A 25,902-nucleotide genomic window follows, 5' to 3' on the forward strand; every position below is an offset into this window, starting at 1 on the left:
TCATGTGTACAACTACTACTCTAATATGTCATGTATACAACTACTACTCTAATATATCATGTATACAACTACTACTCTAATATATCATGTATACAACTACTACCCTAATATGTCATGTATACAACTACTACTCTAATATGTCATGTATACAACTACTACTCTAATATATCATGTATACAACTACTACTCTAATATATCATGTATACAACTACTACTCTAATATATCATGTATACAACTACTACCCTAATATGTCATGTATACAACTACTACTCTAATATGTCATGTATACAACTACTACTCTAATATATCATGTATACAACTACTACCCTAATATATCATGTATACAACTACTACCCTAATATGTCATGTATACAACTACTACTCTAATATGTCATGTATACAACTACTACTCTAATATATCATGTATACAACTACTACTCTAATATATCATGTATACAACTACTACTCTAATATATCATGTATACAACTACTACCCTAATATGTCATGTATACAACTACTACTCTAATATGTCATGTATACAACTACTACTCTAATATATCATGTATACAACTACTACTCTAATATGTCATGTATACAACTACTACTCTAATATGTCATGTATACAACTACTACCCTAATATGTCATGTATACAACTACTACTCTAATATGTCATGTGTACAACTACTACTCTAATATATCATGTATACAACTACTACTCTAATATGTCATGTGTACAACTACTACTCTAATATGTCATGTATACAACTACTACTCTAATATATCATGTATACAACTACTACTCTAATATATCATGTATACAACTACTACTCTAATATGTCATGTATACAACTACTACTCTAATATATCATGTGTACAACTACTACTCTAATATGTCATGTATACAACTACTACTCTAATATATCATGTATACAACTACTACTCTAATATATCATGTATACAACTACTACTCTAATATATCATGTATACAACTACTACTCTAATATATCATGTATACAACTACTACCCTAATATGTCATGTATACAACTACTACTCTAATATGTCATGTGTACAACTACTACTCTAATATGTCATGTATACAACTACTACTCTAATATGTCATGTGTACAACTACTACTCTAATATGTCATGTATACAACTACTACTCTAATATATCATGTATACAACTACTACCCTAATATGTCATGTATACAACTACTACTCTAATATGTCATGTGTACAACTACTACTCTAATATGTCATGTATACAACTACTACCCTAATATGTCATGTATACAACTACTACTCTAATATATCATGTATACAACTACTACCCTAATATGTCATGTATACAACTACTACTCTAATATGTCATGTGTACAACTACTACTCTAATATGTCATGTATACAACTACTACCCTAATATGTCATGTATACAACTACTACTCTAATATGTCATGTATACAACTACTACTCTAATATATCATGTATACAACTACTACCCTAATATGTCATGTGTACAACTACTACTCTAATATATCATGTATACAACTACTACTCTAATATATCATGTATACAACTACTACTCTAATATATCATGTATACAACTACTACTCTAATATATCATGTATACAACTACTACTCTAATATGTCATGTATACAACTACTACTCTAATATATCATGTATACAACTACTACCCTAATATGTCATGTATACAGCTACTACTCTAATATATCATGTATACAACTACTACTCTAATATATCATGTATACAACTACTACTCTAATATATCATGTATACAACTACTACCCTAATATGTCATGTATACAACTACTACTCTAATATGTCATGTATACAGCTACTACTCTAATATATCATGTATACAACTACTACTCTAATATGTCATGTATATAACTACTACCCTAATATATCATGTATACAACTACTACTCTAATATATCATGTATACAACTACTACTCTAATATGTCATGTATACAACTACTACCCTAATATATCATGTATACAACTACTACTCTAATATGTCATGTATACAACTACTACTCTAATATATCATGTATACAACTACTACCCTAATATGTCATGTATACAACTACTACTCTAATATGTCATGTGTACAACTACTACTCTAATATATCATGTATACAACTACTACTCTAATATATCATGTATACAACTACTACTCTAATATATCATGTATACAACTACTACTCTAATATATCATGTATACAACTACTACCCTAATATGTCATGTATACAACTACTACTCTAATATGTCATGTATACAACTACTACTCTAATATATCATGTATACAACTACTACTCTAATATATCATGTATACAACTACTACTCTAATATGTCATGTATACAACTACTACCCTAATATGTCATGTATACAGCTACTACTCTAATATGTCATGTGTACAACTACTATAATATATCAAGTATACAACTACTACTCTAATATGTCATGTATACAGCTACTACTCTAATATATCATGTATACAACTACTACCCTAATATGTCGTGTATACAACTACTACCCTAATATGTCGTGTGTACTTTTTACCACTGCTCGCCTTTTCATAAATTTAATTGAGTTAATCTATTTTACACATGGCATCTACAATAAAGCTGCTAGTCCGCAGAGTATAATTTGGCAACATCAACTTTCTGAGCCAATTGCCGTTGTTCTTTTTCTGCCTCATAACATAATGATGTGCATTGAGAAGGATGATGGGCATACGCTGAGGCGTCCTTGTAGGTGGGAATGTGGCTAGGGGCAGTTGACAGTTCTCTGATGCATGCGCTATACAATGGGTCTGACGGCATCTACCAAAGGTATGTCATTTCATGCCGGCTGTCATAGAGCTGTAAAACTCCATTTTTATTGAAGGTTTCTTTCAGGATTATTTCTATGTATTGTTTGCAATCTCAATATCTGTGGAGGCGTTTTTATTGGCGACGCATTGGTTTGTCTCGAGGATCTGCTTTTATATGAAGTTTCAACAATTATGTCTCATGCTCTTCAACTTTCAACCTTTTTCTAATCAATTTAAATTTTTTAATATTAAAGATGAACTTGCACAAAATTTCAGTAGATTTTATCAGAAAGTTTCGGCATTCTATCGTTTGTGATTGTTTTTAATGTTTGAGGTGATCCGATTACCAGGATGTTTCAAGGTAACATCGACAAAACTTTATCGCAGTTAAAATAATGAAAAAAAGAAATTCGGTTTTCTCCTTTATGTTCATTTTTAATGTATGGCGCACAAGATACTTTACTAACGATAGTAAAGCTAAGTTATCTTTATTACAGGCATAAGTTCTATGACTACCAAGCTACATGCATCTTCAGCTGGCTGGATGAAACGACTGGCTCCGCGGCTAGAATTGTGAGTCTCTTCGCTAACGTTGGCCTCTATTGACCATTCTGTTTTCTTCTGATCATCTTTTCTTAGTACAGTAAACGCTCCTATAATTTATACCTCCTATAACGTAAATATCTTTTATTCTAACCTTGATTCCTAAATGCAGATACACAGCGAACAAGTAGTACTGCTCTTTTTATGGTGAAAATATTTTTTTGTTTTGCTTTATTGTAGTCATATAAAATATTTGTTATTAGTTTCACTTAGCATAATAGACTTTGCTGTTTAGAAAACATGAGCCAATCATTGTAAATGAACATTGAAGATGTGCGCTCCTCATCAACTTATTGTAAAATAACGACATTCACGGTCTGTAAAACTTGTGAAGTTGATTAGAAAAAGGATAAAAGTTGTCGATGCAAATCAACAGTTACAGTACAGCCCAAATATTAAAAAGTTAGACTACAGTCACACTTCAACTTACGAGCTTAATGCGTTCCGAGACTGAGCTCGTATGTCAATTTACTCGCATGTTGGTGCTATTCATTTATATATAGAACAATTAAATATATATTGATTGGTTTCCATACTCTAAAAAAAGCAAATAAAACACTCAAAACGAGATATTGTAACAGAAAGAACATGTTGGTTATTGTTCTTACGTACTACATGCTTTCAAAAAGCAACAAATAAAAAATAATGCAAGAAAATGTGATTAATTAAAATGTAAAATTAAATATATACAATAGCAGTTAACACTCGCATTTGCTAGGGAAGGAGATATAAGTTATCCTTCGTTACAACAGTTGACTTTGATAAATTTGGATTTTATCAAAATGTTAAAAGACAAACTTAGAAGCAAATCTAAAAGCACACTTGCATTTTCAACTAAACGTAATTAAAATTTCTTCGGCTTTCATAGTTTGAAGTTTCTCGCTGCTTAGCGAGAAATTTTTCTTTTTTTTCGCTTTCACGACTAGCCGGCCGTTTTAAGCTAAACCTATCTAAGGACGTTTGCCTTTGTCGCCCTTGCAACATGTTGCGATTAGGACGAACACAGGTGTCGTCACAAATGGTTAATGCACGACCACTAGCCAACTTGTCCGAATGTCTATTAAACAGTTTGGATAGATAGCGCCGGCCTTTTCACATACCGGTAGCATCGTTTCAGTTACGCTGTCACCGGCCAATTGTTTGTCCAATGCCATCAGCGGTCGTGAAGATCGTTGCACCGTTTAGAAACTATGGTTAGTCCTTTTGCGAACTAAATGCCCTGAATATAATCCTTCTATTTGATAATTATGAATGTATTTCTGTCATATTGCCAAGCTAGCTCAATCACGCATACACATTTCGCATATTTTTCAATATTTTTCCGTTTAATATCGATTGTTATCATTTGCTTTCTCTTTGTATTATCTTTCATTTTACTGGCAAACTTTCAGTCTACGCACAGTACGTTTAATTCACATAATTCTGCACAGAAAATCGTGCACAAAAAACACGGTACAACAGTATAACCTAAACAGTTGAAAAATACAGAGTGACGCTGTTCTCATAAAACACCTCTGGCATACTTGGCAACTGACTCAAGTGCTCGTATCTCAAACATGGCTCATATGTTAGTGCTAAAACTTGCTTGAAAGCTGGCTCGTATCTCAAGTTTCTCGTACGTTGGAGCACTCGTAAGTTGAAGTATTACTGTAGTTTCTTTGTCATTTGTGTCGATGAAGTTGTTTTTTCTATATATATATATTAGATCAGCTAGCTGTCCTTTATCCAGATGTCAGTTGGTTTTTTGTTACTGCGGCTAAAATTACTCTCGAAACGAAATACTGTAAACATCAGCGCAATTTGTACAATACCTTTTCTCCCTACCCATGCCTCAATCTTTTCCAATATTGTTAAAAAATACCTCATATTATCCTTAATGCGCTTTGCAACATGATGCATATCCCTGTCAAACCGCCACTATCATATTGTTAATATGCTCTGTTGTAGCCGTCACTTTACAGTGTGGCAGAGCTCTTTGTCACTCAGGCTCTATCAGCCTTGGCTCTCCTGTACTCCAGGTATAGTTTTTAATTGGTTTACTTTGTTGCGGAGTTGCCTTCCCATAATTGTGCTCTATATGCAGATTTTGTACAAATACAATAGAGTCCTATTTGTTTCATTTAGTTCGTCTCTATTACTCTTCACTATTTCAATTGATTTGTTGAGCTGTGGTACTCTATTGATGGCTTTGTGCTTCATCACCTGTTAATATGCAGTTGATCCCTATTGCAGTATTGTAAACTATGGCAGCGGTGCAGAGGCGGAGATGAGACTTCTTGAATATGGTGAGCGGTACCAGGTGTGTACCAAGATTAGCTATCAGTACTTCTATGATGATGAGATGAGCAGAGCTACACAGACAAACCGAACGATACAGTACATCTCTGAAGACTGCACAAGGTAATCTAGCTTTCTTTTCCTTGATGAACTGCGAGTGTCTGGTGAGGACTGCCAAGTGATTTACTACTTTTTCTGAGTGCATGTTTGATTCAAAAATGTCATACGGCTGTTACAAGGCATAATTGGAGCAGCTCTAAATAGCCAATCCCTGACTGTATCACTAACTAGGTAAATCGTACATGGCCTGAGCCATCATTAATATTTTGAGCGAACTTTGCCACTGAAATACAACTATTATTACTGTCATTGTTAGGCGCTGCAGGTGGATAGACCTTGGCTTATATTTTTATCATAAAAACGCAACACGGTCACTCTTTTTATTTTTTTCGGCGATCGAAAATTCTTCAAATCATGCAAATAAAAATTGTCAATTATACTGAAGAGCTATGGAGTCCACTGCTTTTTGGTCTCACATAAGGCTCTCTACTGCTAGTATCATTGGTTCACCCAGCCTACTCCAGGAGTGCTCTAGACAAATCTTCTACTCACATGGCATGCTCAGAGGCTCGCACTCATTGGGCTATAGCGACGATATCACTATAGCACACATCAGTGCTCTTTACACTAGCGATTGGTTAAAGGTAGCTGTTAAACATTCAGTTTAGGATTCACTTATAGTCTTACGCTTTAGTATTCAATTAAAGTTCAATGGAACTATTACATGTGTTTGCTCAGCAATGCTGCAGCTTGCTTTGGGTATGCGCATAGGTTTCAATTTAGCCCTCAAATGATGTTGGAAGCTTTTAAAGTTTTCTGCCACACTATCTTATAGGACTGGAGTTGCTGTGAGGATTGAGGAAACCAACCTTCTACTGGTCATAGCTGACAATCCAGCATCATCGTGTGACGCTATCACACTTCTCCCTCAAGCTCCTGTGGAAAATATCCTTTTGATTACCATTTCATTCTTCAAGTATTATGTTACCTAAAATAGCTTTAAAACTTTCATATATTTGTGTGGTATCAGACACGATTGTCATTCTGGTATAGTTGTGATAGATAAGCTGTGTTCGATTCGAGCCACAGTGTCTTGCCATGTCTTACCTCTCTTGTGTTCAGTCTTTGCTGTTTAGTGGTCCTTAGCTATTGTCTGCACTACCCTATGAAGAATATGTCTTTGCAAACTCACCCGTATGTGAGAGACATCTGAGATATCGTAAACCTCCTGTTCAGTGCCTCAACCCTCAACACAAGGTATCTTTCATTATATTAATCGTATGGTGTCATTGTATGGTACGGTCATTTTCACTGTTGCAGAATTAGTTGTAATAGTAGCAATTCATGTCTTCCTCTTCTGGTAGTCAGACATCGTGTTGCTGCGTTGATTTGGAATGTGGAGGCAACAACCGTTCGAATACAGTCGTACCTTGACATACAAGCTTAATGCATTCTGGGACTGTGCTTGTATGTCAATTTACTCAAGTCTCAAGGCACTATTTCCCAAATAAAATAACCAAATACAAATTAATCCGTTAAAATACTATGAAAAAAATACATAAAACCGCATATTGCTGTGAAAAAATGTGTTTCTAATTGTTGTAATTCAGTACCTACGCTAACAAAGTAAAAAATACTTATTTAGTTGGTAAAATCTGCAATAATATGTAACATTACGATGTACATTACTGTAAGTTTTTACCTTTGAGACAGACATAGTGGCTAACAGCGGTCTGAGAGAGACTTGACAGCAACGCATTCGGTACACTAAACTTTTGTCACCCTTTGTAACACTAACTTTGAATTCAACTTGAATGATTTAAGTTTACTAAACACACACTTGAAGCTTGTTTTTTTGAAGTTTTTGTACTAAACTTACTTTAATTTTGTCGTCTTGATTTTTTATTATTCGTTTCCAGTTTAGTGCTTTTTGCCTCACATTCACTATAACTTTTAGCCGATCTTTTAAATACTTTTTTCAAACTGATTCGAGGAGAAAGACTGTACGATGCTGTTCTCGAAAGTTGCTTCTCACATACTTAGGCATATAGTGGCCATTGAGAACCGGCTCATACGCTCGAATCTCAAATATTACTCGTATGTCAAGGAAGAAACTTGCTCGAAACACTTCTCGTATCTCGATTTTCTCATATGGTGGAACACTCGAATGTTGAGGTATGGCTGTAGATGGTAGTAAAAATAATATTAAATAGGATTATATATAATGAGTCATTAAAATTTTTATTCATCTGTTGTAGTCTTCTACTTGTAAAGCCTGTAAGGGAGCTGTTACCAGTGTATCCTTGCTGCTGGCAGCGTCAGCAATTTTTCATCTCATTCAATGAGTTCCAACTCAGGCCTAAATGCAATCTCTAACAATGTTGGTACATGCTGAGAAGTTCAAGCACAGCCAACACGCATATCTATGGTTGGAAATCCTGTTCTGGATTACTACTTGCCACCAATTACTGCAATCATATAGTTTACTGAGTCGTGTCTGTCTGTCCATAATGGTTGCAACTGTGTTGTCTGTTAGTCCTGCGCTATTTATCCTAGTTACTCATTGAATATCTTCCTAGTGGACCTTTGCAATAATTATCTTTCTATATCAGACGTCGATGAACTATTTTTAACACTTTCACTGACTCACCAGTGATAACATTGTTTGTGCTCTAATGTGATGTCATGCATTCATTCAGCTTTTTATTTATTACTGTTGAGCATCTTAACATGACTAGGAGTTGTCCTCTTTTCATATAATACTTTTTCAGTTGAGCTTGTTAATGTAGTTTTGAAGGCATGTTATGTTTGGTGTTCTAGTTTGGACATAATAAAGCATCTAAACCATATGTAGGTTTTGGTTGTTTGGTTATTTTAAACTATAATTGCTAGAAGACAAATGTCTGGGAGGACATGTTGAAAGGTTCACTTGAGATGTAAGAGCAGTTGCAGTGGAAGCACATCTGCTAACCTAATCAGCTAAATGAGCAAAGGTATAAAAATTCTGAACATATTTCCCTTACTTAGCTTCTTTAGAAGAGCAGGTTATAGCCTTCAAGATTGCACATCCAAAAATGGTTGGAATAAGTTGAATATGATCAAGTGACCCTAAGTTTTTATGATATCAACTGAGAACTTAGTCTATTTGTCACTCCTTAGTTTGCGTATGTGCTAGATCTGCTGATTGTCATGGTATTTGTTTTCCTATTTTATGTAGTGGAACGGATAACACTTAATGGGAGTTGTCAACTTGTCCAAGTTATTCAGTCCGTGTCATTCTTAGGTACATTTGATGTCATCTAAAGAGAAAATAACAACATTTGTGCCCTGAAGATACAAAGATTTGTGCATGTCAAAATTTATTTCAAATTAGTTAATTTTAATCAAATTTATTTAAAATTAAAATTTAGCTAAATTTAATTAAAACTATGCACAAAAGAGGGTCATTTACAAAGGTTACCTGTACTATAGAAAAGAAGGTTTTACTAGTGGCTCATAAAATTGGCTAATAAAGGTGCAAATTAGCTTACATGGCCTATATTGATGTCTCATTGAACAGCGCAGCTCACCTATAATGGCTAGAAGATACAGTTATGTTCTGATTACAAGTTGATCAAACAATATCTAAACATAGATCAGCTCTACTAAAGAAATAATTTTATAACTGAACTCCATGGTTTTGATTGGCTAGCCTGTAGTTGATTGCCAAGTAGATATAGTTGTTCTGCTCCCTTTTTCTCTCCGAGTCTTTTATATTCATGAGAGGCCCTAGGTCAGCTGTTGCAGCAAGTTCCAATGTTTAACATAACCTGAAGCTGTCTAAGAGCTATGACCAATAAAACCAGGACTTCTGATTAGCTGTGCTAAATATTTTTGAAAACCATGAGTATTTGTATTTTTTGTCTCTCTTCCTGCATGCAACACCATTCTGTGTTGACACTTTGTTGAGTGTAACCTTACACAAGATATGAGATATTACCTGTTGATTGATTAATAATAAGTTAAAGTAAGTTATGTGGGATTAGTTGATGAAATTATTGATTTTTTAATGCGCACGTAAGAGGACAGCTGATTTGGTTATTGAACAGGTAGTCATTTTATTACTGACATATCTATTGGTTTTATTGATTGGTTCTACTGATTATCGATCTACTGCTGGATGCTCATGAATGCGTGACATTAACTACACGTATCTGCATGCAATAACTATATCTACTGTTATTTACTGCTGAATATGCAACATGTGCATATGTGTAAACACATCATTAACTCTTGGCACTTTGACAATTTTAATGGAACTTTTTTAAGCGCACCAAAGTCGTTTAAGTTATATATTTAGTAATATATTCTTTTAGTAATAATATTACTAAAATTATTACAAATGTACTTGAAGCAAACAACTGCTTATAGCTACGTAGTCCATCGTTCATCGGCGGCAGATTGTCAATTTAGCAATTTGGGATACACACGTCTAGGTTGATCAACAAGCTAAAATTTTATTATTAACAATTCAAACATTTCGATAACTACCTTTACCGTATTAATTATACTTATCCAAAGGGTGGTTGTACAATAGTTCTCTTGACATTTCTTGTCACTGTCTTTAATAATACAGCTGCTGCATTTATTATCATCAGTGAGCCTAACCGCAACCATTTAACTGAACCCTTCAACAACTGCTATAAAAAAGGCAAGAAAAATTGCTACAAGATACCGCTATGATGCTTCGCTGGTACCATGCTGGGGCCGTCTGTTTACTTGCATAACATGTACCCACATTTGCTACGTAACACCATCTCACAAAATCTGTACAATCTCGTGTAGCACATGCCAAAGTTTTTATGCTACAGTGATCATCTGCTGCTTTACAGGACCATTCTGTGTGTTATACAGATTGATCTTCAGCAAAGTTAAAGTTCAGAGCATCTGAGCCTTTATTACGCGATAATATATTTAGAAAGCTATTCTTTTGTGGGACAGCACTGAACTTAAATTTCTCTGTTGCATACTGTCATTAGATTAGCATTTAATAGAGCCACAACAGGACTCACCTGAATGCATTAATCTAGTTTTATTCTCAACTATGGAAAGTTAGTCACCAGCGCGGCATGTCCATGATTAAAATGAGTATGTACATGATATAACTGAGCATGTACATGATATAACTGAGCATGTACATGATATAACTGAGAAGGTACATGATATAACTGAGAAGGTACATGATATAACTGAGAAGGTACATGATATAACTGAGCATAGACATGATATAACTGAGCATGTACATGATATAACTGAGAAGGTTCATGATATAACTGAGCATGGACATGATATATTTTTTGGATAGTACTGAACTTATAACAGTGTGAAACATGGAATATTGTAGATTCAATAAGTATACAAATAGCATGCTTTAATATGATTGAAATATTAATACTAAATACCACAAAAGCATGCTATGTATCCACTTCCTTCTAAATTTAATTGAGCACGGACATAATACAACTGTTCTAAAATTGGGAGAAACAAAATTATTTCTAGCACATGACACATTTCTTGGAGTGTATCATCTCTATTGCTACTTGTCAAAATGGTTAACCATGTATGTACTCCTTACGAATATCTTATTGCAATTTGTCTGACACATGCATTGTTTTTTTTTAGCAAAACTTAAGTACACATTGTTTGAACCTGCACAATTATGTATTGTACTATTTCCTCTAATCTCGACATGTTGCAAGAATAACACCTTTTTATTGCAAAGAATCATAAGATAGTTTTATTTAAAAGGTTTATCACCATGAGTGTGTGCATTTGTTTCATTCACAGAACACAGATGATAATAAGCATTCATTAATATATTTCTCACTCTGGAAGAATCACACAGACAGAAAATTTGTCATCATACTATCAATCGTATCATAATTGTAAAGAAGACCGAATTTTGAGCAAAGATGATTTGTTAATTCCACGCTGCAATTGATTACACGCAAAAATTACTATCATTTTGACAATGAAAGCCAGACGCTAGTAATCATTTCTAATCGAAAAGAGTAATAATAATTTACTTGATCCTAGCAGGAATGTCATTTGATCTCACAACTGAACAAGACTAGATCTAAGAGGACTTGAAAAACCGATCTTCAAGCGATTGGCCATCATATTGTTCAGGCTTTCATGCCATAAATATTCTTCAGCTCCTCGGCTTTGGTCACATACTTAGCCTGAGCATCTTCCTTAGTCATACCTGCAAGGTATAGGTAAAGTTTTATAAAGGAAGACAGGATACCGCTCAAGATGAGGGGTGTAATTATACAGATGTTACATTACAGATTAAACTAGAGGACAGTATATACCTTTTTTACCATCCCAGGCATCCCACTTGGCTTTGCCACTGAAGTCTAACATTCCAGGCCTGGCTGTAAGATATATTTTAAATTATTACAACTGTAAATGTGACAATTCCATAAGTAAGGAACAGAAGACTTTCTATGTGAGAAAAAACAGCGTTGCTGCTATACCTGTATTACAATCACCAACGGTAGCTTGTTTGTAAAGGCTGTACAACTCTAATAGCTCGGCATCAGTAGGCTTTGCATTAAGATTTTTGACATCCTCAGCAGCTTTCAAGAATTCCTATTGGAATAACACAAAGATGCAAGGAGTGAGAAATTCAATACTCATACGTACAATGATAAAATATTCCATAAATGTAATATTCTTTATCAATCAACACATCGGAATAACAAATAAGCTGATATGCTATTCACTGAAATCTCTCCTACAGCGCAGTTCAGCGTGATAGCTGGAATCAGATAATTGATAAAATTTTAGCCAATGAAAAGTTGAAGTTTGGTAAAGTACATAGAACTCGGCTTCAAGTATGTGTTTAGTAAGCTAAACTTATTTAAGTTGAATGCAATGTTATGTTAAACTCCCTACGGTGCGTACTGCACATAGGACATTGTAACATTACATTTTATTGCAGATCCTAACCACTAAACACACTTAGATTACTGTAGGTAACTATAGTTACCAACGTTAACATATTTTGTTACTAATTTCTAATATGTACAGGACATGTATGAGATTTTGATTATTTTTACCAAGGGGTGTTTGCATTAGATATTTACTATGGGTTTCTATACCCTTCTATACGAAATTTTCGACTCACGATGCCAACGCTGGAACGAATTAAAATCGAATGGCGTGGGTTCACTATATATAAGCAACCAAATAAACTATAAAGAAATTTTTGGTTCATCTTCGAAAGAAAACTTGAAAGTTTTTTTTAAATACGTTACTGAACAAATTTTTCAACATTTTGCAGAATAATTTCATTATTAAGTTAATGTTAGTAAACTCACTGGGTGGGACATTGGCAAATTTTAAACTTGTAGATCAATCCTTTTTAAATCATTCTATATAGTACCCTGTCCTGGAATCAATCGAGTAGACTTGCTATTCGTGATTGCTTCTAGAATTAAATTTGATACTGGAAACATGTGATTCAACCTTTACTATTATGACCAGCCTTTATTAGGCACCCAATAATATGGATTCAAAGACATCTCAATATTTTTTGCGTCACTAAATATATGATGTGAGAGAATAATCGGAACAACTTCAGAAAGATTTGAAGAAAATTTGACTATTTTAAGGATCATACTTTCAGTGTTATTTTATAAAGTGTTATTGGTCTAACATAAGCACATGTAAGGAAACAAGAATATTATATTACAAACAATTAGAACAGTGCAGCCACTGCAAACATCACTCATAACACATAGAAAACCGGTATTATTAATAGAATAAATAAAAACGCAAACATGTATATGTTTGCGTTTTTAGTTATATTATCACCGAGTTTTTTTATCCCTAAAATTACCCAATTGTTAGGAACCAGTAATATTTTACTGCTATATAAATATAACTACAACCAAACCTTTACTCATGATTGTCTAACACAAATTTTCTACAATACGATGTAAAATTTGAGCGAACATTAGACACTCCACCCAAGCGATTTCCAACGTGCAGTGCTCAAAGATTCTTAAAGTAAAGATGATGTATAAAAAGGAGAGTTGAAGAATGAAAATGAGACTTATATAATCACTTTTCTTTAGTGTTATGTGTGTTCTCCAACTTGAATGTTGCAAATTCATATTATTTTGTTCTTATCAACATTCAATCCAACAGGTGTTCATTTTAATGCCAGCCATGATGAGCTAATAAAGCCTGAAAATTTCAATACTAAAGATATGCTATATCAAATTGAACTATCTATGAGCTTCTAACGGAAATAACGCAAATACAGCTATCTAAGCACAAAGATAGCTGTATTTGCACAACTTATCATAAGCAAGCACCATGATAGGCGTGGCCAGCAACTGTTGTGATAGAGAGCATAGCTGGGCTGATTGAAAAAAAATGCGGCAGATTAAATGGCATCAACGAGATTGCAAGACTAAAATTAGTAATTGAACAACACAAATGAGAGCAGAACATTTCTTTTTAAGAGAAGCTTTCCTGCATTGATGTAACAGTTTTTAACTCTTATTTGTGGCAGTGCTTGCATTATGATGCAGTATTCAAGGTTCCTAGACAATAAAAAGCTAAACAGTAACATATTACTTATCACCACAACTTAGAGGTTGACTTGCAACAAAATTGACATTACAGTTATTTGATATCAAAAGATTCACCATGTCTTACTCTGCTGTGTTGAAGGTGCAAGATATGTGGGAATGTGATAACAAGCTCTTAAAAGCTCAAAAACGAACAGTTGATCGCAGCCATCACGAAACTGCCGTAGATCGGAATCAGTTTATTTTTCTGACGTAGTCATTACATTTGGTTGTTTTGTCACGCGATGTTCTCACGTAAATTGCAAGGCCAATAAAAGGCTCAATATAAAACCTCTCGTAACACTAGTTTACGACAAAAACTTTGGGCTTTACCGAAGAACCTGTATCAAGTATAGATGCTCAGTACTTTACAGTTTTGTTTTGGCCTAATCGTTTAGTCGTAATCTGATCATGTGACCCATACTTCACGAATAATTGCTGCAGCATTTTTCGATTATCACAGGTGACCCTACAGGCTCATCATGTTTATCAGACAATGATATGTAATCCTTTGAGCTAAGGTTGGAAAATTAAATAAATTTTTACGGTAGGTTATAGCAGTGATTTTCAACCACTGTGCCGCGGCACACTAGTGTGCCGTGAGAGATCCTCAGGTGTGCCGTGAGAAATTATCCAATGTCCCTTTTTAAGTACAGGTTCCTCAGGTTCTGAGGCAACCTATGAGGTAGGAGTGTTGTATTTGAATGCCAAGGCCTCGATGTAGTAACCTAAATCCCCAGGCACCATGATCTAGGCGCATCTATTCACATGTTTGATGCACAGTCAATGCATTTAATATTGGCCCACAAAACTCAAAGTCCATCGAAAGCAGAATGGTCGTTTAGTACAATATGCTTAGTTAGGCACCTTTGATTATATAGGCCGCAAATATAGGTGGCCTTCAAATAAAGGATGGCGCTCCATTTTTTAACCCTTCTGCTATAGCGGCGTTGGAATAGAGATGGCCTTCAAATACAGGTTTTACAGTAATATTCATCGTGCGGCGCACGTAGCTGACTGACTGATGTACCTGAGAGCTCGTGGTGATAGCCATGGAGAAGTTTTTGAAAAGGACAACTGCATACTCCGAATTGGTCTCTGTACAAGATTCTGACCCGGATGAAGGCCCAAGTATGATTGGTGGAAAAAAGAAAGCAAAGACGGTGAGCTCAAGGCAATATAGTGAAAGCTATCTTTCGTATGGATTTACTTTCACCGGGGATGAGACGACACCTACTCCATTATGCCTGGTGTGTAGCGAGAAGCTATCTAACAGCGCCATGGTACCGAGCAAGCTTAAACGCCATCTCCAAACGAAACACCCGTCGCTTCAAAACAAGCCTTCAGACTATTTTGTTCGCTTGCGTGTAAATACAGAGAAACAGGCAACCTTTATGAGAAAAACTACAAAAGTAAATGAGAAAGCACTAAAAGCTAGTTACCAAGTAGCCGAACTCGTAGCTAAATCAAAAAAGCCACACACTGTGGCAGAGACATTAATACTACCTGCCTGTATAGCCATTGTCAACGAGATGCTCGGCCCCGATGCAGTTAAAGACATAGCTAAAGTACCGCTCTCTGATAACACAATTTCCAGACGTATTGATGACATGTCTACAGACATCGAAAGCCATGTTTTGGAAAAGATACGCATCAGTAGGAAATTTGCGTTGCAAGTTGATGAGTCTACAGATATTAGTGGACATTCTCAGCTCCTGGCTAATGCGCGTTTTGTGGATGACAATGCCATTAGAGAAAACTTCCTATTTTGCAAAACACTGCCAGAAAAAACAACTGGAGAAGAAATTTTTCGGGTCACATCGCAATATCTGAACCATGGAGGACTTACATGGGAAAACTGCATAAGCGTTTGCACAGATGGAGCTGCAGCCATGGTCGGGTGCACCAAAGGCTTTGTGAGCAGAGCAAAAGAGAAAAACCCTGACCTCATTGTTACGCACTGTTTTTTGCATCGTGAGGCCCTCGTTGCTAAAACTTTACCAGCGGAACTGGTTTCTGTGTTGGATGATGTGGTGCACATAGTGAACTTTGTAAAAACACGACCATTGAAAAGCCGTATATTTGCATCTGTGTGAGGAAATGGGAGCGGAGCATAAGGCCTTATTGCTCCATACAGAGGTCCGATGGTTGTCGCGCGGTAAGGTGCTAGCCCGTGTGTATGAGCTGCGAAAAGAACTTAAAATCTTTCTGACAACTGAAAGGTTAGATTACTCAACTTTGTTTTCAAGTGATGAGTGGTGCTCAAAGCTGGCATACCTGGCTGATATATTTCATCATCTGAATGAACTGAACACAAGGATGCAGGGCCGAGATGAAAACTTGCTTACAAGCACAGATAAAGTAAATGGATTCCGTTTAAAGGTCCACCTCTGGCAACAACATGTGCTACGTGCCAACCTGGCTATGTTTCCACTCACAGAGAAACGTCAAACTCCCACTGCTGCACTGTGTGAGGTAATATGTAAACATTTGAAAAGTCGTGAGCAGAAGTTGTCATTTTATTTCTCTTCAGCCACCTGAAGAGCTTTGACTGAACGCTTTGACTGGGTTAGGGACCCATACAGCTCGGCATCAGTTGTTGGAAAGGACTTGACTTTACAAGAGCAAGAGGAACTAACTGAACTGAAACAGGATAGGGGTTTAAAACTAAAATTTGCTGATCTTCCTTTGGACAGTTTTTGGTTGACTGCTGCCAAGGAGTTCCCCATTCTGGCCAACAAAGCTGTTCTCACATTGCTCCCATTTTCCACTACATATCTGTGTGAGCTGAGCTTTTCAAGTCTAACTTCTATAAAAACTAAAAACAGAGAGAGAGAGACTGAGAGCTGTTGAAGAAGAGCTTCGTGTGTGTCTTTCTTCTATTCCTGCCAGGATATCGGCTTTGTGTTTATCTAAACAGGCCCAGGTTTCACACTGACTGAGTATAAATAAATTGTTGAATTATATTGTGATGAAATATACTGATGAGAGTGTCATTTTATAACATTTTTGGTTAGTGGTGTGCCGCAAAATTTTTTCCAATGTAAAAATGTGCCTCGACTCAAAAAAGGTTGAAAAACACTGGGTTATAGGATATCAGTGCTTAAAGTGACAGCACTAGAATGACGATAAAATAGACGCGTAAGAAATTGAATGTGTGAAGTATATTTGTGTAAATATTTCAACGAATGAGGTTGTGTGAAAGTGTAAACAGAAGCCATCTTGAACAACTACGTCCCATTTGAGCCGTTTTGAAAAGAGATTCCTATCTACGGCAGTTTTGTGATGGCTGCGATTAACTGTTCATTTTTGAGTTTTTAAGAGCTTGTAATCACATTTCCGCATATTTTGCACCTACAACAGGGCAGAGTAAGACATGGTGAATCTTTTGATATCAAATAACTGTAATGTGAATTTTGTTGCAAATCAACCTTCAATATTTGGTGCATTCCAGGACTTGACATAGTAGATGTTTCACAATTCAATAGAACTCAGTTCAACAATTAAAAAAACCTTCAATTTGTCATTTCAATAGTAGATTTTCAAAGGTATACAAAGCTCACCAATTATTTAGTCTAATACTGCAGTGAGAAGCCACCTTTTGGGGTTTTTTGAGTAGTGTTTACAGACTTTGAACTGATGTAGCAAAGAAGCAATTGCAGTTGGCTGCCCTTCCTAACACCACCAATGGTGCTTGTGCAACACAGGCCGATGGCTACCCTAACCACTAAATAATAGCTGCGCCGTATATTTGCTAATTACGTATCATCAACAGTATACATAAAATCATAAACACCCAACACAACTTGCAAACCCGTAACCCGTGTCTCGACATGAACACCTAGGGTACAACAGATTTTATTGCAGATCTCTATTAACATTCAGTTATTTTTTCAGCTCTTTCACTTGTACAGCTACTAAGGGCATTACTTCTTCATTTAATTCTGTAAGGTTTTAATAGAAACATTGCATTAGATGGCACACATTAAGGCGGTCAATCACAGCTTGACATAACAAAATTGGCAACAAAAATCTCTAAAACCTACAGGTGATGAATAAAGACTGCTTAAAGACAGTGTACTCAGAGAACATTTTAACAGGAGCGGAAGCATGAAAATTTTACAAACTTCGTATAGCAATAAGTTTTCACATTGTGATCTTTCTTTTTCGATCAGCCCTTTACGCAAGTGATTGTGGTTATATGCCGTCAACAACATAAGTTTACGTCTATGTAATATTACATATAAGCATACGCAGCCAAAAAATGGACAGTTCTATTGTTAGTGCAGCTATAATGGGCAACTCTGCATGTGTTCCTTCTGTAATTCTTAGAAATGGTAAAAATTTCAAGTTATATCAACCTCTGCTGACTTAGGAACTATTGCAATGTAATAAAGCTTGCAAACAGTGGTGCACAACAATTGTAAATCCCTCAAAAATAGATATTTAAAAAATTTATGGGTTATTACAAGGTACAAAAACTTACATCCTTACTAAGGTTAGTTGCTGCGATGAATATTACGTTACTTGAAACAAAATTGTACAAAAGTCTCGAACAAAATACAAATAATGAAATGCTCATAACGTTTTTGTTTAGTTAGCTCAGTCTATGGTTGGTTACATAACCATAATAGCACATCACATTTGTCATTGACCGTCTGTACTGCTTTTTGAGAGTAACTCGCTTATGCATTTCATAATTGTTTTTTGCAAATTTATACATTATCTGTCCTATCTTTGTTAATGAGGTCCTTTCAACACTAATAGAATTATCCTCATTGACCTGTATATTTATAACATTTTAGTGGTGCCATGTCTTATGTACCACATTACGTTTAATGCATATTTCATATTTATGTCTACAAAACACCTAAAATAACCAATCCCTTGTGAAATCTAAGAATAATCCCACGCACAATCAGAATGAAACTTGTAGCATCAATATGACAGATGAGATGATAACTAGGTAATCCTTAATAAGGGAGCCTAACGAAAAAAGCAACGTAAAAGCAATTATTTTGAAATATATTAAAAATTAAGGAAATACTAATAAACCCACTTTAGTTACTCCGCTGTTCAACATGTAGCTTTTCAATTTGAATGGAGTTTGTAATAAATATGACACATACAAAAAATTCTGAAACAAAAAAGTATTGTAGTATAATATAAAAAATTAGAATTTAAATATTACAGAGTAATAGTCGATAATTGGTAAATGTATTGCCACCGTCTAGCCAAAGTTTCATTGAGCATATGAAGTTTGAATCCCTCTATAATTTTTTCTGATTTTGACAATGAATGAAACAATCAAATTTTAATAGATCTAAATATTGTATATATCATAGATAATTTTCAGTATAATATATAAACTTCGTAGATGTTTATAAAAAAATAGTAAGGGTGATGTTTCATTACTTGACGCGTATATAATTGCCTCCGCTGATAAAGCCAAAAAGTATAGCTCTAACACAACATTCCCTGGTATAATGACACAGCTATTTGCAACAATACATATTTAATTGACATTTGCCAAATTATCAGAGTTTTAGTAATGTCCATTTGTAGTTTTTGTGATATTACCACAGCCATGAGTGAAGACTTAGTTTTTCAATCTAAATAAGCCGTTCTTAACTTTGTATCACTGTCTTTAATATGTAGTAGGCGCTTTTACACATGTGTTGCCTTTTTAAACCTTTGCAAACAGGTTGAGCAAATATATCTCGATTCGTCACTTCAGTCCGTCAATCAATTAATACAATTCACAAATCAATGACGGTTTTTGTAAGGAAATACACACACTTAATAGTTTATTTTGACTAGTGGAAATATGGTTTATAGACAATTAAGAAAAAACATTTATTGCGTAAAACGCCAACTTACCTCGGACATACTGCACGTGGGTATATTGCAAAAATAATAGTCGTTACTTTATTAGCGAAAAATGACTCCGTTCGCAGAGACTCGTTCCAATAAAAGGAAGGCTGTCGAGCTTTTTTCGCGGAAGTAGTTATGTCCGCTGACAGAGAGACGATTGGTCATTCAATAAATAATGCACCAATCGATTCTGGCGTTTTTTATACAAGATTATGTCTTTTGCCGACTCAGTACAAGAGCCTTAATAGTTGTTAGTCGTTTTCCGTTAGAACGCCTGGAAGAATTTTTCACATATTAACACTTATATGTTACAGCCTGATAACTTGATAAGTGGTCGTTGGACAGTGCCAGCTTGTGTAAGTTTTTGAGTCGGTTAATGTATTTTGGTTTGTTATATCTACTAGTTCATTCAGTGCGAATAAGTAAACAAATAACAGAACGCATTGAAACAAATTGTTTGGTGACTGTTGGGTTTGGTGGTAGCAGAGTTTTAAAAGTTATGCTGTTGTAATTAGTACCATAATAGAGTTTTGGATTATTACTTGCATTACTGTTACAGCGTGTGTCTGTCGTTTCCACTCATACTATTGTCTAGTTCTAGTGTTATTAGTTAGTGAGTTTGAGACATTGCTGTATTTTCTAAGCCCATGTTCCATTTGTCGAACGATGGGTATATGCCATGTTAATGCTATTATTTGGAATAGTATTATACAAAAGAGTAAGGCTCTGTTTTACTTGCTTATTGGTTAGTAATGCTAAGACATAATGTAACGATTTTTGCTCTAAAGTCGACGGTCTTCTGAACCAATGAAACGCGTTTATCACGCTAGATCAGTCATAGAGTACTGCAGAATAGTTTCTAAAAAGGAAGTAGTTTAGCAAGTTTTTTTTATCGTTGGATTAATAAAATTGCTAGATGGAGAGTCGTGTTGCTAATTCTATTTGCTGTCGTTTTATGAGCCATAGTCTATCTTTCTATTATTGAGTTCCATTACAATTGGCAATTGTCTAAATATTTATCACTATATTAACATTTAGTCATCTTTTGCAGATTATTACAACTCATTGGAAAGTCACACCAGTGTATTGGATATAACCTGCGCCTTGAAACTTTCCATTTCAAGCTGTTTTGAAGCTTAACCTGGATTATAACTAAAAATCAAGCTTTACTCTATTCTTTGCCATCAACTAGGCAAGAATAGTTAACTTGTCTGCTGATAATGCCAGCAGTGAATTCTTGGTAAGTTTATTGAACTTGTTTAATACTCATTCTGTGGACTGTTTGTTAGCGGTTGATAAATGTAATCGGTAGAGATGAGTTTCTGATGGCTGGATCATTGATATAATGATATAAATGCAATGATATTAAAAATTGGTGTCAGTGGACAGACTATCAAAAATCGATCGCTCATGAGAAATTCTTGCTGGTTTATTCCTCTACAGTTGGACTGTCTCACAAATAATTTTAAGTTGGCTGCAAAAACTAATAGACCTCCCACATCAACTAAGTGAATTTTCTTCAGTATTTATCAAAATAATGCTAACGAGAAAATCACAGCATTGGTTAGACTATGTGATTCACTGAAGAATGAAGTATCTCATTGTCTGTAGTGCTCTAGCGCAATTCAATTGTATGCTAAAAGTGGCCTTTTGTTCACAATCACCAAAAACTTGAAAACTAGACAATCATTTCTGTACTGAATAGACAAGAGCCGGAGATGTATTAGTCAAGGATCTTGTTATACCTTCTTTACTCGAGTTTCCTGTAGATGTGCCCATGATGGTTACATAGTAGAAATGTTTGGTTTGCTTTAGATAGTTGACTTCCTTCACATTGCATTTTAGTGAGCTGACAGCCAGGGAAGAGCTATGAAAGTGACTGTAATATTTGGGGAGACGAGAGTTGTGGTGCCTTGTGGCCAAGGTGACTTTCTTGTCAGTGAACTTATTGAGAAGGCTGTAGTTCGCTACAGAAAGGCGGCAGGCAAGGTAAGAAGTGTCTCGTAGGGCACAAAGGACAAAGTAATTGGGCCCCGGTAAATGTATACATGTTTCTATTCTCATTTCCCCTATCATCTGTAAGTTATAAGCCGTCTCTGTATGGTTCACAGCATTCTCAGCTAAAAATTATAAAACAGATGTTTTATATTACTGCTGAAACCAAAACATCTTAGCATCACGCATAAGAGCAGTCTGTAATTTGCGCTGGCTTAGCGTACAAGTCTATGTAGCTCATTCTTCCTGTCTATCTCATCATTTCCCTTTTCGTAGGAAATTGTTTTGAATATTTGTCAAATCAGCTCATTGTGAGCTTAATAGCTTTGACAATGACTCGCAGCTATTTCTGTCACAAATGTGCAAATTTGGTAGGATGCACCTAGCGCTAGTTGTATCCCTTAGTACCCCAATTTAGTCGGCTGGTCGTTCCATTATCTTTATTATCATTATTATTACTATCCTTCCCTCTCAACATTTTATGTCTCTTCAGCTTTTCCAATAGTCTCTCACAGTTTTCATCACGGTTTCTGCGATTCTGTAAGACTAGAGCTATCTCTAGCATTTGTTTTTCACGCATACACACATGTGTCAGCATACAAGAGACTAAAATGAGAATGAGATGTGTGAGAATAATCTGACATAGGACACCCCATTCATTGACCTTGTAAGATGACCCGCTGTTGGCTGATAATATCATTGCATTGTTTATGGGTAGAGTTGATTGTCCCCCCATCCACTGTAGCTAGTAGCTTGTTTGGCAGTGATTATACTCGCTGTCACGTGTAATCATTCTTTTCATTAGCTTTATTTTAGCTTCATCACAGCGCTGATGATTTCATAGCAAGCGCTGTCTAAGTGTCGAAAACAAGTGTTGTCCGGAAGTTCTGTATGATATGGACAACTTTTTTTTATAGTAGCTCCTTCATCCATTTAATCTCTAGCTTTAAAATTTTTTCAACTATTCCACATGATGTCAGCATGTAAAGTGTATGAGCAATGTAAAGTGTATTCAACTATTCCACATGATGTCAGCATGTAAAGTGTATGAGCAATGTAAAGTGTATTCAACTATTCCACATGATGTCAGCATGTAAAGTGTATGAGCGAATGCGGAATGACAGTCATGAGGCAGCTGTTGTCTTTCAATCGTACTCAGCTGTGAGGGAGAGCATTATTAGATTACGATTTTACGGCCCTTCAATCCATTAATTAGATATGACTCATCTCTTCATTCGCTACATCTTTACAAGGTTTGGTTTTCCTTCTTTTATCACTATTTTGTGTCTGAAGCCAAACTAGTCATTTGCCTTCTTCAAGTATCTTAGAACATTTAGGTAATATATGCTGATATTGTACTCAGCTTTGATCTAGAATGGCCAATGACTTAGCCAGTAGAAGTTGTAAATGTCGGATCAATGGCAGCATTATGGCTGGTTTAATCCTAGGAATGCTCCTGATAAACTAATCCATAGAAAGCTGATTGTTTCTTTTGAATAAGCGTAAATTATGACTGTCTTATTTGTCAGTATATAATGTTCGATCATATTACATTACGATGAATTTGGGATAGGCTTTGCCTGTACATTACTGAGAGCCCTTCATCGAGGCCTTTGTCGGCCTAGCTCCTTCCTGCAAGCATAAATTTGAATATGTTTCTATCGGGGCGTCTACTTTGTTGTGTCTCGACTGAATAACTCCGCTAAACTACTGGTCATACTTCCCATCCTGTGTAAGCTGCCGGTGTAGGTTTTTATTGGAACTGCGTGCACAAACCTACTAATGCATAACTGCTGTCTTACTTGGATTACGTTAGCATACATATGAACATTTTTCACATTATCTTCCATGATCTGCCTGTATCTATTTAGCGGTTTATCCATTTGGCATTTTATTTGCAATAGTGATAAAGGCGTGAGCGTGTAGGTTTATCGATAGAAGGTATTTGATAGTCGGCATCAGTCAGCTTAATCAATCAATGTTCTCTCATGAGATGTCATGAATCCTGTCAGATCTTTTGTATCGAAATTTGCTTAACGTTTGCTGAACGAGCTCGAAGACAATTGCAAGAACTCTTTCTTTTGCATATTGTTTGGTTTGATGATGTAAGTATCATGTTGTCATTGTGCCCTGGGGCCTATCTTACTACAGCGGGCAACCTCCGCTATTAGTGTCAGAGCGAACTCGGTTGAGCCCCTGCAACTCTCCAGCCTTCCTGACCACACCGGCTATCCATCATGTGGATAGTATGTTGCTATTAGCAGGCTTGACAGATGTTGTAAATTGGTTCCAGCATCTAGGCATATATTTCAAACTCTGCCAGCCAGGGAGTTTAGTTGTTTGAACAATTCTGAGGCAGTGTAATGAAGACTCCGTGTCTCGGTGTAAAGAAAGAACACTGCTCTACGTATTCATGATTTGACAGTTCCCCTCTTCAACTAACTTTGAAGCGTTTTGCCTCAACGGTCCTTTTTTCACTCAGTTAACAATTGGATGCAATCATGAAAGCTAGATTGCTAATAAATGTTCCGGACGTTATGCATCATATAGGATGCAATTCGCTGGTCGTCTATTGAAATAAGGTTGCAGGCTACTTGACTTTGGAGCGTGCTGACCATTGTCAGGCATATTATTGTAATTCGCATGAGCTATCTAAGACTGACTGGAATTAAATGGCGTTATTTTACAAGTCTCTAAAGATAACACTAATCTCTTGTTACCCTCTATGCTATTATTGGCAGCTGAATGACCTACGGAGCAATCATTCTTGCTCGTAGCATACATCGTAAACCAAAAGCTTACAATGCATACGCCTAATGGTCTGGATAAACAGCTTCCCTTTCTTGCAGACCACTGATCACTATGTTCACATTCACACACTGAAAAGTTACAATGATGGAGGAATTCTAGATCTTGATGATGTGCTACTCGATGTCGTAGATGACAGAGAGCAGGTGTGTGCATATATCATCTCCCCTAGTGTTAATAGTTTTTAAAGATTATCATAGTCTTTGTTCAAGTTGAACACGCAAAAAGTTAAATGTTTTAATGAGAAGAATTTAATACCAAGATGAAAAACTAGTATTCTTTTTAACCCAACTCATCTGTGACCATCGATATCTGACCACTGAGGCTAAATATTGGAAACTGATTGTCTTGCAGTCTGATGCAACCATAAAGTTATATTTAACTCTTAGAATTATGAACCTTTGATATTTTTGGAGCTAGCAATAGTTTCTACATTTAATGTGTTTCATTTTCTGTTCCTTTTGTCATTTAGAATTATATTTTATTAGACCGCTTGCAATAGCTTTAAGATGTGCGATGATCTGTCATTTTATCTTGAAACTTATAGGTAAATGTATTAAGGGGGTTTTAAAGTTCATTTATGTTGATTACGAAGAGAATCAAATTCAAAATGTTTTACAAAATCAACTTTAACACATACTAATTCGTTGTTATCCAACGATATTTGCTACCGTTAGTTGACTGTCTTGTTATAACTAGGAATCTACTTTAGCGGTTTTTTTTCTTGGCATCAATCAACTGCAAGTGTAGCTCTGCGATTGTAGCATCACGATGGGATGCGGGAGTTGTCAGCTCGACCTTTGTACTTTTTGCCAGGG

The 25,902-nt window shown here is 35.6% G+C and overlaps 3 protein-coding genes across 17 annotated transcripts in view; 2 read left to right on the forward strand and 1 right to left on the reverse strand.

Moving 5' to 3' along the window:
* LOC137389901 (voltage-dependent calcium channel subunit alpha-2/delta-1-like) overlaps window positions 1-8,632 on the forward strand; it is a 33,195-nt gene extending 24,563 nt beyond the window's left edge. For both annotated transcript variants that reach the window (XM_068076066.1, XM_068076067.1), the window contains 7 exons: window positions 2,786-2,862; window positions 3,341-3,416; window positions 5,394-5,464; window positions 5,679-5,846; window positions 6,619-6,728; window positions 6,943-7,040; window positions 8,042-8,632. In XM_068076066.1, the coding sequence (XP_067932167.1) occupies window positions 2,786-2,862; window positions 3,341-3,416; window positions 5,394-5,464; window positions 5,679-5,846; window positions 6,619-6,728; window positions 6,943-7,040; window positions 8,042-8,128 (687 nt within the window). In that variant the 3' untranslated portion in view covers window positions 8,129-8,632. The remainder of the gene's footprint in view (window positions 1-2,785; window positions 2,863-3,340; window positions 3,417-5,393; window positions 5,465-5,678; window positions 5,847-6,618; window positions 6,729-6,942; window positions 7,041-8,041) is intronic.
* Window positions 8,633-11,620: 2,988 nt separating this feature from the next.
* Window positions 11,621-20,424, reverse strand: LOC137390215 (acyl-CoA-binding protein-like). Its single transcript, XM_068076524.1, has 4 exons — window positions 20,288-20,424; window positions 12,302-12,416; window positions 12,137-12,199; window positions 11,621-12,027 (listed from the first exon to the last, which is right to left on the reverse strand). The coding sequence occupies exons 1-4, from the start codon at window positions 20,294-20,296 to the stop codon at window positions 11,948-11,950; spliced, it is 267 nt and encodes an 88-aa protein (XP_067932625.1). The 5' UTR covers window positions 20,297-20,424; the 3' UTR covers window positions 11,621-11,947.
* An 85-nt stretch (window positions 20,425-20,509) lies between these two features.
* LOC137392031 (partitioning defective 3 homolog) overlaps window positions 20,510-25,902 on the forward strand; it is a 44,658-nt gene continuing 39,265 nt past the window's right edge. For all 14 annotated transcript variants that reach the window (XM_068078620.1, XM_068078624.1, XM_068078623.1 and 11 more), the window contains exons 1-4: window positions 20,510-20,637; window positions 21,333-21,521; window positions 22,127-22,270; window positions 25,126-25,230. In XM_068078620.1, coding sequence (XP_067934721.1) covers window positions 22,151-22,270; window positions 25,126-25,230 — 225 coding nt within the window. In that variant the 5' untranslated portion in view covers window positions 20,510-20,637; window positions 21,333-21,521; window positions 22,127-22,150. The remainder of the gene's footprint in view (window positions 20,638-21,332; window positions 21,522-22,126; window positions 22,271-25,125; window positions 25,231-25,902) is intronic.

The sequence above is a fragment of the Watersipora subatra genome, chromosome 3, assembly GCF_963576615.1.
Source record: "Watersipora subatra chromosome 3, tzWatSuba1.1, whole genome shotgun sequence".
NCBI classification, from domain to species: domain Eukaryota; kingdom Metazoa; phylum Bryozoa; class Gymnolaemata; order Cheilostomatida; family Watersiporidae; genus Watersipora; species Watersipora subatra.